We start from the raw sequence: 14,588 nt of genomic DNA, 5'->3' as shown, positions 1-14,588 counted from the left end.
TATAAAATGTTGGTTAGATTACAGCTAGAGTATTGGCTGCAGTTCTGAAATTCACATTATAGGAGGGATACAATTGTGTCAGAGAGGGTGCAGAGAACATTTACCAGTACGTTATTGAAAAAATTATGATAGGTGGGGTGGACAGGGGTGCGGGGTGGTGGCAGAGTGGTGACAGATGGGGTGCGGGGCCTCACACACAGTGTGCTGCTGCCCTGTCGTCGGAACAGGGAGCAGACTTAGCAAGCGCTTGCTATGTCACTCCCATTGAACTTATGGGGCATGGGAAGGCTTCAGCAATGCTGCAGGTCCCTTACACACAAGTATGCATCATCTGCTCAGAAACAAACTCTGAGACAGAGACAGGGAGCAAGGCAGGCAGAGCGAGGAAAAAGGAAACTTCAGAAAACTCTGAGCCACGAAAAAAACTAAGTGGGATTTGATTGAGATGTATAAACTTGTGAGAGGCAGAGACAAAATACAGAGGAAATTTGATTATCCAAATATCAATTTTCCGAATTTCGGATTATCCGAAAGAGATATCAAGGTCCCGACAGAAACGTTATATCAAAGAGGTATTTCTAACACTGGTCGCATCTTTTATTTATAATGATTAAAAATGAATTTGGCTTACTGAAATGCTGCCAAGAACAGTCCTGGACATTGATGGGAGCCCAGCACCATCTCCAACTAACTGCCTGCTGTCCTCTCTCTTTCCTCCTGCACTTTCCCTGGAGTTCTACACGGGAGTGTATCCTAAACCCACCCCTTCCCCAGATAATCTCTCCCACATTATCCTGTCCAGGGCAAAGGTGGAACTTGCCAAAACGTGTGTGACCGTGTCTGTATGTGTGTGCTATTTTGAGACTCACCCCCACAGGCAGCAGCAGTCTTGCTATTGGTGGGTGGGGCACAGACGGTGGGTGGGGGTGGTTGGGGTGGTGACAGATGGGGTGCGGGGGCTCACACACAGTGTGCTGCTGCCTCGCCGTCGGAACAGGAGCGGACTTAGCAAGTGCTCGCGATGTCAATCCCATTGAACTGATGGGGCGGGGGAAGGCTTCAGCAATGCTGCAGGACCCTTACACACAAGTATGTGTCTGCTCAGAAACAAACCCTGAGACAGAGACAGGGAGCAAGGCAGGCAGAGCGAGGAAAAAGGAAACTTCAGAAAACTCCGAGCCCCGGAGGAGAGGCATTGAAACAATTAACCGAATAATCAATTATCCAAATGAAATACTGCCCACCCATCTCGTTTGGATATTTGAGGTTTCTCTGTATATTTCTTTTCTCGTTGACGTAGGAATCAATGAAGTGGAGGTGCCAGCGTTGATCTGGGGTGGACAAAGTTAAAAATCACACAACACCGGTTTATAGACCAATAGATAGTGTTGTATGATTTTTAATGTGCGACAGGTTGTTAAGAGCAACCCTGAGAGGACAGGATTTACGTGTATTTGGAAAGGCAAGGACTGATTAGGGATCATCAGCATAGCTTCGTGCATGGGAAATCATATTTCATGAACTTGATTTAAGTTTTTTGAAGCAGTAACAAAGAAGATTGATAAGGGCAGAGCAGTGGATGTGATCTTATATGGATTTCAGTAAGGCGTTCGACAAGGTTCCCCATGGGACACTGGTTAACAAGGTTAGATCTCATGGAATACAGGGAGAACTAGGCATTTGGATACAGAACTGGCTCAAAGGTAGAAGACAGAGGGTGATGGTGAGGGTTGTTTTTCAGACTGGAGGCCTATGACCAGTGGAATACTACAAGGATCGGTGCTGAGTCCGTTACCTTTCATCGTTTATATAAATGATTTGGATTTGAGCATAAGAAATATAGTTAGTAAGCTTGCAGATGACACCAAAATTGGATGTGTAGTGGACAGTGAAGAAGGTTACTTTAGATTACAATGGGATCTTGATCAGATGGGACAATGGGCTGAGAAGTGGCAGATGGAGTTTAGAGAAGTGTGCAGTGCTGCATTTTGGAAAAGCAAATCAGAGCAGGACTTATCCACTTAATGGTAAGTCCTCGGAGAGTTGCTGAACAAACAGACCTTGGAGTACAGGTTCATAGTTCCTTAAAAGTAGAGTGGCAGGTAGATAGGATAGTGAAGAAGGCATTTGGTATGCATTCCTTCATTGGTCAGAGTATTGAATACAGGAGTTGGGAGGTCATGCTGTGGCTGTACAGGACATTGGTTAGGCCACTTTTGAAATATTGTGTGCAATTCTGGTCTCATTCCTGTCAGAAGGATGTTTTAAAACTTGGAAGGGTTCAGAAAACATTTACAAGGATGTTACCAGGGTTGGAGGATTTGAGCTACGGGGAGAGGTTGAATAGGCTTGGGATGTTTTCCCTGCAGCGTCGAAGGCTGAGGTTTATAAAGTCATGAGGGACATGGATAAGATAAATATACGAAGTATTTTCCCTGGGGTGGGGGAATCCAGAACTAGAGGGTGGATATTTAAATTGAAAGGGGAACGATTTAAAAGAGATCTATGGGGCAACTTTTTTCATGCAAAGGGTGGTGTGTGTATGGAACAAGCTGCCAGAGGAAGTGATGGGGGCTGGTACAATTGCAGCAGTTAACAGGCATCTGGATGGTGTATATGCATAGCGAAGATTTAAAGGGATATGGGCCAAGTGCGGGCAAATGGGACTGGATGAAGGAGCGGCGCTCTGAAAGCTAGTCTGCTTCCAATTAAACCTGTTGGACTATAACCTGGTGTTGTGTGATTTTTAACTTTGTACACCTCAGTCCAACATCGGCGCCTCCAAATCGGGACTAGATGAGGTTGGGATATCTGGTCGGCAAGGAAGGGTCTGTTTTTGTGTTGTACGTCTCGATGACTGGACGATCAATGACGGGGGCGGGGCAATTTAAAGTACTAGTCGTTCTGATATAACGCGCGTTTCGTCAACACGAATCTGCCATAATGCGGTTAACCAATTGTGGACGCTGTTCGAATAACACAAACTTTCTACTGAACGATTATAGGTATGGAGATTGTCTGTAGAGCCTTTTCTACAACGCTATTTTCCGTATAGCGGTGTTGCAGAAGTTGCCTTACACCAGAACGCCCTCTAACTTCTGGAAGGTTGGGGGCGGGGCACGTGAGGGAGCTTTTGTTTTCACCCAGAAGGTGACGGCACTGCCTGTACGGATTCGAAAAGGTAGATATCCTCATTTAAGGCATATTTAGATATGCACCTGCATGCAAGGCTGTGGTACGGTACTGGAAAGTGGTAGTTTTGTTTTGAGCAAGCAGATCACACCGGACCTCCACGACTTCGTTATGTCACGGACTCCGCCCGTTAGTGGTCACGTGCTCTATTCACAGGGAGCCAATCAGCTTCGGCCGTGCCGCAGTTTGAATCTGTTGTTTAGAATTTTCAGCCGAGCGCCGGGACCCAGGAGCAGGTAGGGCTGAGGGAATCAGGAAGGCGGCCGGACGGGGGAGAACTACCCTGTGGCCCTGCCCGGGAGAGAGCTCGGAGGGGGTCAGTTAGTTGGCTGTAGGCCGTGATGTTCCAGCTTTCGCCTCGTCACACGCAGATCCCAAGCTCAGTTCCGGCCTGAGCGGCTTGCCCTCGCGCTGTCTCTGTCTGTCTGTCCCTTTCTCTGCACAAGTAATATCAACGGTGGCGGCAGAGTCGATTGATCGCGCCGAAAGTAGGTTGCCCACTCTGCCGATGATGGGGAAGTCTTTGAGCGCCTGTCTCTGTTATACTTTAGGCAGCATCCAAGGGGCGGTAAAATCGGCGTTTCGGGCAAAAGCCCTTCATCAGGAATAAAGGCAGAGAGCCTGAAGCGTGGAAAGATAAGCTAGAGGGGGGTGAGGGTGGGGGTGGAGAGAAAATAGCATAGAGTACAATAGGTGAGTGGGGGAGGGGATGAAGGTGATGGGGGTGGGGGGTGGGGGTGAGAGGGTGGGTGGAAAAGGAGATAGGCAGATAGGACAACCTGAGAGTTGCAGTGGGAGAGGGACTCCGAGATTCTTGTAGAGAGGAGGAAAACTTCTTCAAGGCAGGCATCCTTGCAAGAGGATTCACAGTAGGGTTAAAATCAACGAGGTAAAAACAATGGCTGCAGATGCTGGAAACCAGATTCTGGATTAGTGGTGCTGCAAGAGCACAGCAGTTCAGTTAGCATCTGAGGAGCAGTAAAATCGACGTTTCGGGCAAAAGCCCTTCATCAGGAATAAAGGCAGAGAGCCTGAAGTGTGGAGAGATAAGCTAGAGGAGATTGTCCTACCTGCCTATCTTCTTTTCCACCTATTCACTTCTCCCTGCCCCTGCCCTATCACCTTCATCCTCTTTCCCCCCCCCCCCCACTCACTTATCAGGACTCTGCCCTTAGAGACTGCTGTGGCAAGGAGTTTCACAAAATCTCAATACCCTTGGGAAAAGAAATTCCTCCTCATCTCAGTCTGTCTGTCAAATCCCTTAAGAATTCAATATGTTTCAATTAGATCACTTATTCTAAACTTCATTGAATAGAATCTCAACATGTTTAGCTTTTGCTCATATCGCAGTTTATCTGTACCAGGGATTGTCCTGATCAACCTTCTTCAAATTGCCTCCAATGAAATGATCTTTCCTTAAGTGGACCAAAACTGCCCATGGTACTCTAGATATGGTCTCACCAGTAAAAAATGAGGTCTGCAGATGCTGGAGATCACAGCTGCAAATGTGTTGCTGGTCAAAGCACAGCAGGTCAGGCAGCAGGTCAGGCAGCATCTCAGGAATAGAGAATTCGACGTTTCGAGCATAAGCCCTTCATCAGGAATCATTCCTGATGAAGGGCTTATGCTCGAAACGCCATGGTCTCACCAGTGCCTTGTACCTTTATAACATGTCTTTCCTATACTTCAAGCATCTTTTCTAGCATTTGTCTCAGTGTAAATGTGAATTCAGTTACTAAAATGTCAATTGTTTCTTGTTAATACATTATGAGAAGGAAATACCTGCCAGGTTCCTTTTAATTAACTCAATCTTTGTATAATGAACAAAAAAATATTCTTATAGCAAGCGATGAATAATAATTGACATGTTTTCAAGACTTGAGTGTCCGTTCCATTCCTCAGGCAGTTCATAGAGATTTACAGTGTGGAAACAGACCCTTCGATCCAACCAGATATCCCAACCCATTCTAGTCCTACCTGCTAGCACCTGGCTAGATTCCTCCAAATCTTTCCTATTCATGTACCCATCCAAATGCCTCTTAAATGTTGTAATTGTACCAGCCTCCACCACTTCCTCTGGCAGCTCATTGTTTAAACGTTGCTCCTTGAGTCTTTTTTTTTATATATATCTTTCCCCTCTCACCCTAAACCTATGCCCTCTAGTTCTGGACTCCCCCCATCCCAGGGAAACGACTTAGTCTATTTATCCTATCCATGCCCCTCATGATTTTGTAAACCTCAGCCTCCGACACTCCAGGGAAACAGCCCCAGCCTGTTCAGCCTCTCTCTATAGCTTAAATCCTCCAATTCTGGCAACATCCTTGTAAATCTTTTCTGAACCCTTTCAAGTTTCACAACATCTTTTCGATAGGAAGGAGACCAGAATTGCACACAATATTCCAGTAGTGGCCTAACCAAGGTCCTGTACAGCCGCACCATGACATCCCAACTCCTGTACTCAGTACTCTGCCCAATAAAAGAAATCATACCAATTGCCGCCTTCACTATCCTATCTACCTGTGACTCCACTTTCAAGGTGCTATGAACCTGCACTCCAAGGTCTGTTTATTCAGCAACAGTCTCTAAGACCTTACCATTAACTGTATAAGTCCTGCTAAGATTTGCTATCCCAAAATGCAGCACCTCACATTTATCTAAATTAAACTCCATCTGCCACTCCTCAGCCCATTGGCCCATCTGATCAAGATCCTGTTGTAATCTGAGGTAACCTTCTTCGCTGTTGAAAATGTGTTGCTGGTTAAAGCACAGCAGGTTAGGCAGCATCCAAGGAACAGGAAATTCGACGTTTCGGGCATAAGCCCTCATAACCTCCTTCGCTGTCCACTACACCTCCAATTTTGGGTTGCAAGATGTGATACAGGATGTCAGACATGGGATATGATAACTTTTAATGTCTCCTGAAATTTTGTGTTGACAAAGCTGAATTGCTGAATGCTGTTGATTTATAAATGTTCAGATCTGATTCTAATTAACTTAGATTTGAGTTGAGAATTGGTCACAATCCACTACTTCAGGTTTTACCAGCTAGACAGAAATATGGCTATTTTGAAATTCCATCCAGTTCCCAAGGATGGCATCTAAGAAACCCATTTGAGGAGAGGGATCTGGGAGATTAGGGTGAAGTTAATCATAGAATAGAATCATGGATTCTTTATAGTGCAGATAGAGGCCATTAGTCGCATCGAGTCTGCACTGACCCTCTGAAGAACATCTCACCCACCCTACCCCATAACTCCCAAGGTCAATTGTTCCGCACAACTGTGTATGCAACAATTGCCCATGTAGTGCTGCTCTCGGACTGTATGAATTGGTTGGAGTGGCAGTTGGAGCATACAGGAGGCCCACGGTTTTATAGATTGAAACACCAAAGATTCAGCCAGATAAGTGCATGACTGCCAAAAGTGGCATGGAGGTAGTGAGAGAGTCTCCAGTGGCTATTTCATGTTTAAACAAGTATACCATTTGAACATTTTTGGGGAGGTGAATGGCCTCTTGGGAAGGCCACAGCAGCAGCCAGGTCAGTGGCACCACGATTAGTTCTGTATAACATGGAGGGTTGAAGTATAGTGAACAGCAACAACAGGGACTGTATAGTCAGGGGCACAGGTGTTTTTTTTGGCTGTGAGTGAGACCCAAAATGGTGTGATGACTTGTGTCAGGGTCAAGAATGTTTCTGAGTGGGAACTGGATATTCTGAAAATGAAGGATGATCAGCCTGAGGTTATGGTCCATATTGGTACGAAAAACGTAGCCAGGAAGAGAAATGAGGTCCTGCAATGGGAATTAAGTAGAAAGTTGAAAAGCAGGGCCTCTCGGGTTATAATCTTGGGAGTAATCCCTGCGCAACATGTTAGTGAGGCTAGAAATAGGAAGATAATACGATTGAATGTGTACCTAAAGATCTGGTATAGCAGAGAGGGCTTCAGATCTGGATAATTGGAATTTCTTCCAGGGTAGGAGGTCCTTACAAGCAGGATGGGTTGTACCTAAACTGGAAAGGCACCAATATCCTTTTAGGGAAGTTTGCTAGTGCCAATTGTGAGGGTTTAAACTGGTGGCAGAGAGTGAAAACAATAGGTCAGCATGTAGAGTAATTGAGGTGAAGGTAGAGGTTAAGTCAAGAAAATCTAAGAGGAGGTACAAACAAGGATTATGATGGCATTCTACTGTAAACTTCCCAAAGACCAGTGGAATATTAGAGGAGCAGGTATGTAAGCAGATCTGTTGTAGTGGGTAATTTACATGTTGGGACTGGTGGTCTGAAATTTACTTTAATGCAAGAAGTATAATAGGTAAGTCAGATGAGCTTAGAGCATAGATCAGTACATGGGAGTACATTGTAGCCATCACAGAAGTTTGATAGAGAGGATGGGACTGATAATGCAATGTTCCAGGGTTTAGAAATAGTGATGTAAAAGGGATGGGGAAGTTGCATTCCTGATTAAGGAAAATGTCACAGCTGTGACAAAATAAGGACAGCTTGGACGGCTCATCCAGAGAGGACATAAGGATAGAACTTTGTGATTGCAAAGTTCTTATTCCCATGACACAGTTATAGTATAAGGCTCCCAAAAGTCAGTGGGATATAGAGGAGCAGATATGTGGGCAGATCATGGAAAGATATGAAAAGTACAGGAAACAGCTCTTTAACCTATGATGTTGTAGTGAACATAGTGCTATTTACCTAACCCATCTGCATCTCCATGGTCCATATCCCTCCAGTTCTTACAAATTCATTTGCTTATCTAAAAGTTCCTTAAACCCCCCTATCGTATCTACCTCCACCACTACCCCTGGCAGTGTGTACCAGACTCCTACTACTGTCTGTATTTTAAAAAAAAAATTGCCCCCTCACCTTTAATGCATAACCCTTAATATTAGAGATTTCAACTCTTGGGGGAGAAAGATTCTGACTATCAACCCTGTGCATGCATCTCATAATTTTATACACTTCTAATCAAGCCTCCCCTCAGCCTCTGCCGCTCCAGAGAAAACAACTGGAGTTTTTCTACCCTCTCCTGACAGCCCATACTGTTGAATCTAGGCAGCAATATGGTAAACCTGTTCTGTGTCCTCTTCAAGCCTCCACATCCTTCCTGTGAATTGGAACCATAATTGAACACAGTATTCGAAGTGTGGTCTAACCAAAGTCTTATAATGCTGCAATATGACATCCTGACTCATATACTCAATTCCCTGAACAATAAAGGCAAGCATGCAATAAGCTACTTTTACCAGCCTATCTAATGATGTAGCCACTTTCAGGGAGCTATGGACTTTAGTCCCAAGATCCCTCTGTACATCAGTGCTGTTCAGGGTCCTACCATTAACTGTGTACTACTTAACATTTTATCTCCCAAAGTGCAGCACCACACGCTTTTCTGAATTAACCTCCTTTTGCCATTTCTCCATCCACATCTGCATCCCACTGTCTCCTTTGATAACTTCCCACACTATTCACGATTCCACCAAACTTTGTATCATCTGCAAACTTACTAACCTACCCATCTACATTTTCATCCAACTCATATATATCATAAACAGCAGAGGTCCCAGCATCGATTCCTGTGAAACACCCCTAGTCACGGTCCTCCAACCAGAGAAAGACCCTTCCACCAATACCTCTACCTTATATGGGCAAGCCCATTCTGAATCCAAAAGGCCAAGTCACTGTGGATCCCATGCATCTTAACCTTCTGGATGAGCCTAGCATGAAGGACCCTGTGGAAAGCCTTACTAAACTTTGCTGAAATTGAATGGGACTCCCTTAGTGCAAGGGCTTAGATGGGGCGGAATTTGTTTGGTGGATCCAGGAGGTTTTTTTGAAATAATATGTAGATAGGGAAGGGGCCATATTCAACCTTGTATTGGTCAATGAGCCTGGCTAACTGATGAAAATTTCTGTGAGGGAGTGTTTGGAAACAGTGATTATAATGCCATAAGTTTTAAGATGTTATGGATGGATAAATCTTGTCCTCAGATGAAAATACTAAATTGTGGGAATGCAACAATATTAGGCAGGAACTGTAGAAATTAGATTGGGGTGGCTGTTTGAGGGTAAATCCACATCTCACATATGGGAATCATTTAAAAGCCAGTTAATCAGAATTGAGGATGAGCATTTTCCTGAGTGTGAAAGATCAGGATGGCAACAATGGGAATAAAAGGATTGCCTTAAGAGGCAAGAAGGTGTTTTATAAGGTGCCACACGTAAGGTTAATGCACAATTGATTTATTGTAATCATATTTATCGAGATAGAGTGAAAAGTGTTGTTTTGCATGCTATGCAGGCAAATAATACCATACAAAATGCATCAGGGTAGCAGAACAGAGCACAGAATAGAGTATTACAGCTACATAGAAAGTGCAGAGAGAAAGAGATCAGAATGAGAATGTAAGAGGTCTGTTCAAAAGTCTAATAGCTGGGAAGAAGCTGTTCTTGAATCTGTTTGAATGTGTATTCAAATGTTTATACCTTTTGCCTAATGGAAGAGGGTAGAAGAGACTATAACCCAGGTGGGATGGGTCTTCAATTATGTTGGTTGCTTTCCTGAGGCAGTAGGAAGTGCAGATGGAGTCAATGGATGGAAGGCTGGTTTGCGCAATGGACTAGGCTGTGTTCACAGCTCTCTAGTTTCTTGCAGTCTTGGGAAGAGTAGTTTCCATATCACACTATAATGCATCCAGATAAGATGCTTTATATGCTGCATCTATAAAATTGATAACATCTGTGACAGTGCATACTTGTTTAAGTTGGCTGTTGAATTCTTGAACATGGAATAGTTCATCGACTCTGAGCAGTCGTATGAATGCCCTTCCATTGCCTCAGACCAACACTGCACTATTTTCTGTACTGGTTCCTCATGCTTCAATTTCTGCTTTGTAAACTGGGAAGAGGAGCATGGCAATGTGATCTGATTTTCCAAAATGTGGATGAGGAATGGGGTAGTTGTATCTTTGGTTGTATAGCAATGGTCAAGAATGTTCGGACCTCTGGTGGGACAGGAGACATGTTGATGGTATTTTGGTAGCACATTCTCAAGGTTGGACTGGTTAAAGTCACAAGTTAAGATGAACATGGTTTTGGGCTATTCTGTCTTCACTTCCACGTGGGTGAGGATGTAGACCACTGTCAGGGTAGCGGAGGTGAATTCGTGTGGCAGGTAGTAGGGTTGGCATTGAACTGTAAGATTTTCTAGGTCTGGGGAACAGTTAATCACCAGGGTTGCAATGTCTGCGTGCCAGGAGCTGTTGATTAGGAGGCAGACCCCAACATGCCTTGTCTGAGGACACTGAGTGGTATATCCATTGAACTCAGAAATCCTCATGTTGAAAGGCATAGTCAGGTGTGACAGGAGGGAGCCATGTCTCTGTAACTCAGCAGTTTCTCAATTTCCTTTTAAGTTAGGTGGGGAGTAGAGGAATACAGATGCTTAGGAACCAACCGACAGGTTTATACAGTACATTCTGATCAGCTCAGGCTTGAGGGCCAAAGGGCTGTTCCTGGGCTGTAAATTTTCTTTGTTCTCTTTGTTTATTTTGTTCTCCATGGCCTGGACATTTGCCATGAGTGTGCTGGGGAGGGGTACTTGAAACCCTGAAGTTTTAGTCTCCACCTGAAGTCCAGTATGTCTCCTACGTTTGTTGAATAGGTGTTTGCTCTTAGTTGATCCCGGGCATCAGTGAGGAAAGTCTGCTGCTCTGGAAAGGGTGTGCTTCCAACGAGATTCTGGGCACCAGGGTGAGGTCTTGAGCATCTAGGGAGTCTTGTGGTTGGTTCTGTCAGGCCTCCTCTATCTTTGATCACCATGGGGTCAAGTCTTGTACCCATGCTGTTGAAGCTTTGGTTCTGGGTTTCCATGAGGTCAGGCTTATTGGAATCCAGTAGGCCCTTAGTGTTGGTAGTTGAGCCTTGTCAGTTGTAGAATCTTTCAACCTGAAAGTAGATTTAAGAGAACATTATTCGTAATTCTGACAGACTTAGAATTAAGGCTTAGAAGAGCAGAATGATTTAAGATATGTAAGTATAAGATCTGCTGTAGACAGATCTTATAGTAGTCACTGTGCTCTGGCACCATCTTGAACACAGTAAGATCACACAGGGTTAGGAGTAATGTGTTGGCTGAGATAGAGAGGATTAGCTTGACAACAGAAAGCAGAGAGTTGGAGTAAATTGGTCTTCTGGTTGGCCAGCTACTACTAATGGATACCCCAGAGTTTGGTCTTCTGGGACCCAGTTATTCACAATCTGTTAACAACTTGAATGCTGTGATACAATGTACTCTAACCAATTTGGAGCTGCCACCAAAATTGGTGGGTCACTAAATTGCAATGAAGAAATAAGAAATTTACAATGAACATGTATAGATTCAGTGAATGGGCAAAAAGTTACCAAATGAAGCTTAATGTGGTTAAGTGTGTGGTTATCCATTTTAGTCAGAAGAATAAAAGGGCAACTTATCATCTAAATGGAGAGAAACTCCAAAAGTTTCTTTTGAATCTGGATGTTCTTATTCTTGAGTCACAGATAGCTAGCATGTAGGTACAGCAGGTAATAAGGAAGGCAAATAGAATTTATTGCTGCAGGAATGGAGTAAAGAAGTAGAAAAAATGTTACTGCAATTGCACAATGCATTGGAGAGACTGCATCTAGAGTGCTGCATACATTTGCATCCCCATTCTTGAGGAAGGATGTAATTGCATTGGAGGCAGTTATGAGATGGTCCACTAAATGAAAAGCTTGTCTTATGGGGAGAGATTGCGCAGGTTAGACATACTCATTAGAAGGATGTGAGTAGATCTAATTGAGATATATAAGATGCTAAAGGGGATTGATAAAGTAGATGTAGAACATTTGTTTTGCTTATGAGGCAATTTAGAAAAAGCAGTCATTGTTTTAGTCCAAGGAGATGGCAGATTTAAAACAGATTAGGAATTGCCAAAATGTATGTGGTACGCCAGATACAATCTCTGCAATGCCTTGTACAGTTGTAACAACAGTAGGTTAAAGAGTTTTAGGCAGCAGGCAGAATGTAGAGTTGAGGCAGAGATGAGATCATCCATATTTGTATTGAATAGCAGAGTAGGTTTAAGGGGCTGGATTACCTACTCCTCCCCATTCTTATGTTAACAGAATTACAGGTGAGGCAGAAGAGAAGTAATGGAGAGTTAGGCTAAAATATTGTTGGTGTACAAACTGAGGTTCATCTAATATATACAAATAAGCTTTAAAAAGTCATAGTAAAGAGACAACACAGATTTGATGTGTGAAATAACCACAGTCTGTAATAAATGAATGGTGATCTGTGCTCAGTTGAATGCATTTCGTCCTTTGAGCCAAATAATTTTTAGGTTTTCACCTAACTTCAACATGATTTATGAAGGCTCTTATATTTCAGTTGTGATGATGAGGCTCAGCTTCATTGTTGATTAGAAAGCAGGTCTAGTATCTCTATTTAAATATGGAAATCTCAAAGATGCTGTCAGTTACCTGACTCTTCCATGGATTGTAATGAAACAGTTGTCATTAATTGATTCACCACTTACATACAACAAATGAAATGATGGGACGCTTGTCATGACAGAAAAAAGTTAGCTTGTGCATCTTGTAATAAGTGCATTTTTAATAGTTGTGGTAAGTGTGGAGTTTTATTATTTTACATCCTAATTACAGTTGGGGGGAACAAAAACATTTTGTAACTTTTTCTGTCCATCTGTTTTCAATTTCTGAATCTGATCTTTCTTTCCCAATCTTTATTTTCTGTTTGGTTTTGAATCTGGTATACAGTTCTTTGTTTAGACTGTCCATTTTAATGATTCAACTTGATTGAATGTTGTCATTCCTTTTTGCTGTGGTTGTAAACAACAGACACCTGTGACAAGTGTGCCATTTCGTATTTTGATGTCTTATAAAAAGAAGTCCCTGCTCGAAAATCTTCAAGTACCAATTCGACAGTTACTGAACATTTGAGCACTGTTTCTATGCTGATGGCCATTGAACCTAAACCCTAAGGTAGGATGACAATACAGCAAGGCAACTATATAACATGGCTACTTCAAAGGTAATCCATATAACTTTGTGTTTGAGATTGTCTGGGGCACTTAAGATACTTCATAAATGCAAAGTGTTTTTTCTTAACGTAAGAAACAGGAGAGTTGGACTGTTACAGAGGTGATGTTAAACAGTAGAAGCTCCACTTGATACCTCCTAATCCTGCAAGATGAAAAGGATTTGAAAGATCACTTTCTGAAGAGGAGCCAGATACTCTGTTGGTATCTTTCAACCAACACTGACAATAACAGATAATTTGGTTAGTCATTTGATGTGCTACTTGAGGAGTAAAACTAACTCTGCATAATGCTTTAGCATAGAATGCAATGTTAATGATGTGTGCGGTTTTGAACTTAATTCCCTAAATCGCATAGTAATAACTTCATATTTATTTGTGATGACCCAAAGTATAAGCATGAGCATAAAAAGTCAATAAAATTGACAGAAATTTTTAGTCTCTTAAAATATTTAACCTGATTGTGGATTGTTGGCTGCTTTGGTATTCTGCTGGTTGCCACCATTATGGTGGACCTGGTTTAACATGAATGTGCCTTGATCTTCTGACAATCTCAGTACGGAGGGACCTGTTGAATCAGAACGCAGTTTGGCTGATCTACTTTGAAAATTTAGTTCAAATCACTTATTGCTAATTAACCACTTACTGCAGAATTTTTCATTTTTGCATTAAAAGCCATGAGTACATCAGATAGAAGTTGAATTTTCTAAACCTGAATAAATTTAAATGTTAGGTTTTATATGCAACATCATCGAAAACATTTTACATTGGTCTGATTTGATCTCAGATGCGATGATATGTGTTCTCCAACAATGCAGTTGAGCAATGAAGGTTTAAAAATAGAGGTTGGTCATGATAGAGAATGTTTACTCATGATTTCTCACTCCCAAGTGGAGTTTACCCATGTAAAAGCAATTCTTGCATTATGGAAATGTGGTTGCATGGTGGCTACAACTGGGCAATTGATATTTAAAGATTTTGGATGTTACTGATGCATGGACAAAAAGAAAAAGATAGGAGAAACGTTGACTGTCCTGTTTCTTGGATGCTGCCTGACCAGCTAAGCTTTTCCAGCGCCACACTTTTTGAAAAAGAAAAAGATAAAGAAAGGCTTGAGTTAATAAAGGTGGTATCAGTGTGGCAATGAGTAGTTGTATAAGTGCAATAAATCAAGATGTGGAAACAGTTTGTGTGGGAATAGGGAATAGTGAGGGAAAGAAGTCATAGGTGGGACCCATGTATAGACCCCTAAAGAAATGACCCTCTGTAGGACAAGGTATGAGTCAGGAATTTATAAAGAGGGCAATA

General features: G+C 42.7%; 2 protein-coding genes across 9 annotated transcripts in view; one reads left to right on the top strand and one right to left on the bottom strand.

Moving 5' to 3' along the window:
• Positions 1 to 3,159: 3,159 nt before the first annotated feature.
• LOC132815756 (shugoshin 1-like) overlaps positions 3,160 to 14,588 on the top strand; it is a 34,794-nt gene continuing 23,365 nt past the window's right edge. For 2 of the 8 annotated variants that reach the window (XM_060824912.1, XM_060824905.1), the window contains exons 1-3: positions 3,370 to 3,428; positions 13,082 to 13,225; positions 13,358 to 13,523. The gene's annotated coding sequence lies outside the window, so the exon portion shown is untranslated. The other 6 variants (XM_060824907.1, XM_060824909.1, XM_060824908.1 and 3 more) reach the window with 6 other exon arrangements.
• Positions 9,975 to 14,588, bottom strand: part of kat2b (K(lysine) acetyltransferase 2B) — a 100,222-nt gene continuing 95,608 nt past the window's right edge. Inside the window, exon 18 of the mRNA XM_060824904.1 lies at positions 9,975 to 11,149. Coding sequence (XP_060680887.1) covers positions 11,145 to 11,149 — 5 coding nt within the window. The 3' untranslated portion in view covers positions 9,975 to 11,144. The remainder of the gene's footprint in view (positions 11,150 to 14,588) is intronic.

Source organism: Hemiscyllium ocellatum, chromosome 5 (genome assembly GCF_020745735.1).
Source record: "Hemiscyllium ocellatum isolate sHemOce1 chromosome 5, sHemOce1.pat.X.cur, whole genome shotgun sequence".
Lineage (NCBI taxonomy): Eukaryota > Metazoa > Chordata > Chondrichthyes > Orectolobiformes > Hemiscylliidae > Hemiscyllium > Hemiscyllium ocellatum.
Note: the sequence above shows the minus strand (reverse complement) of the source record. Positions and strands in the feature narration are given on the sequence as shown.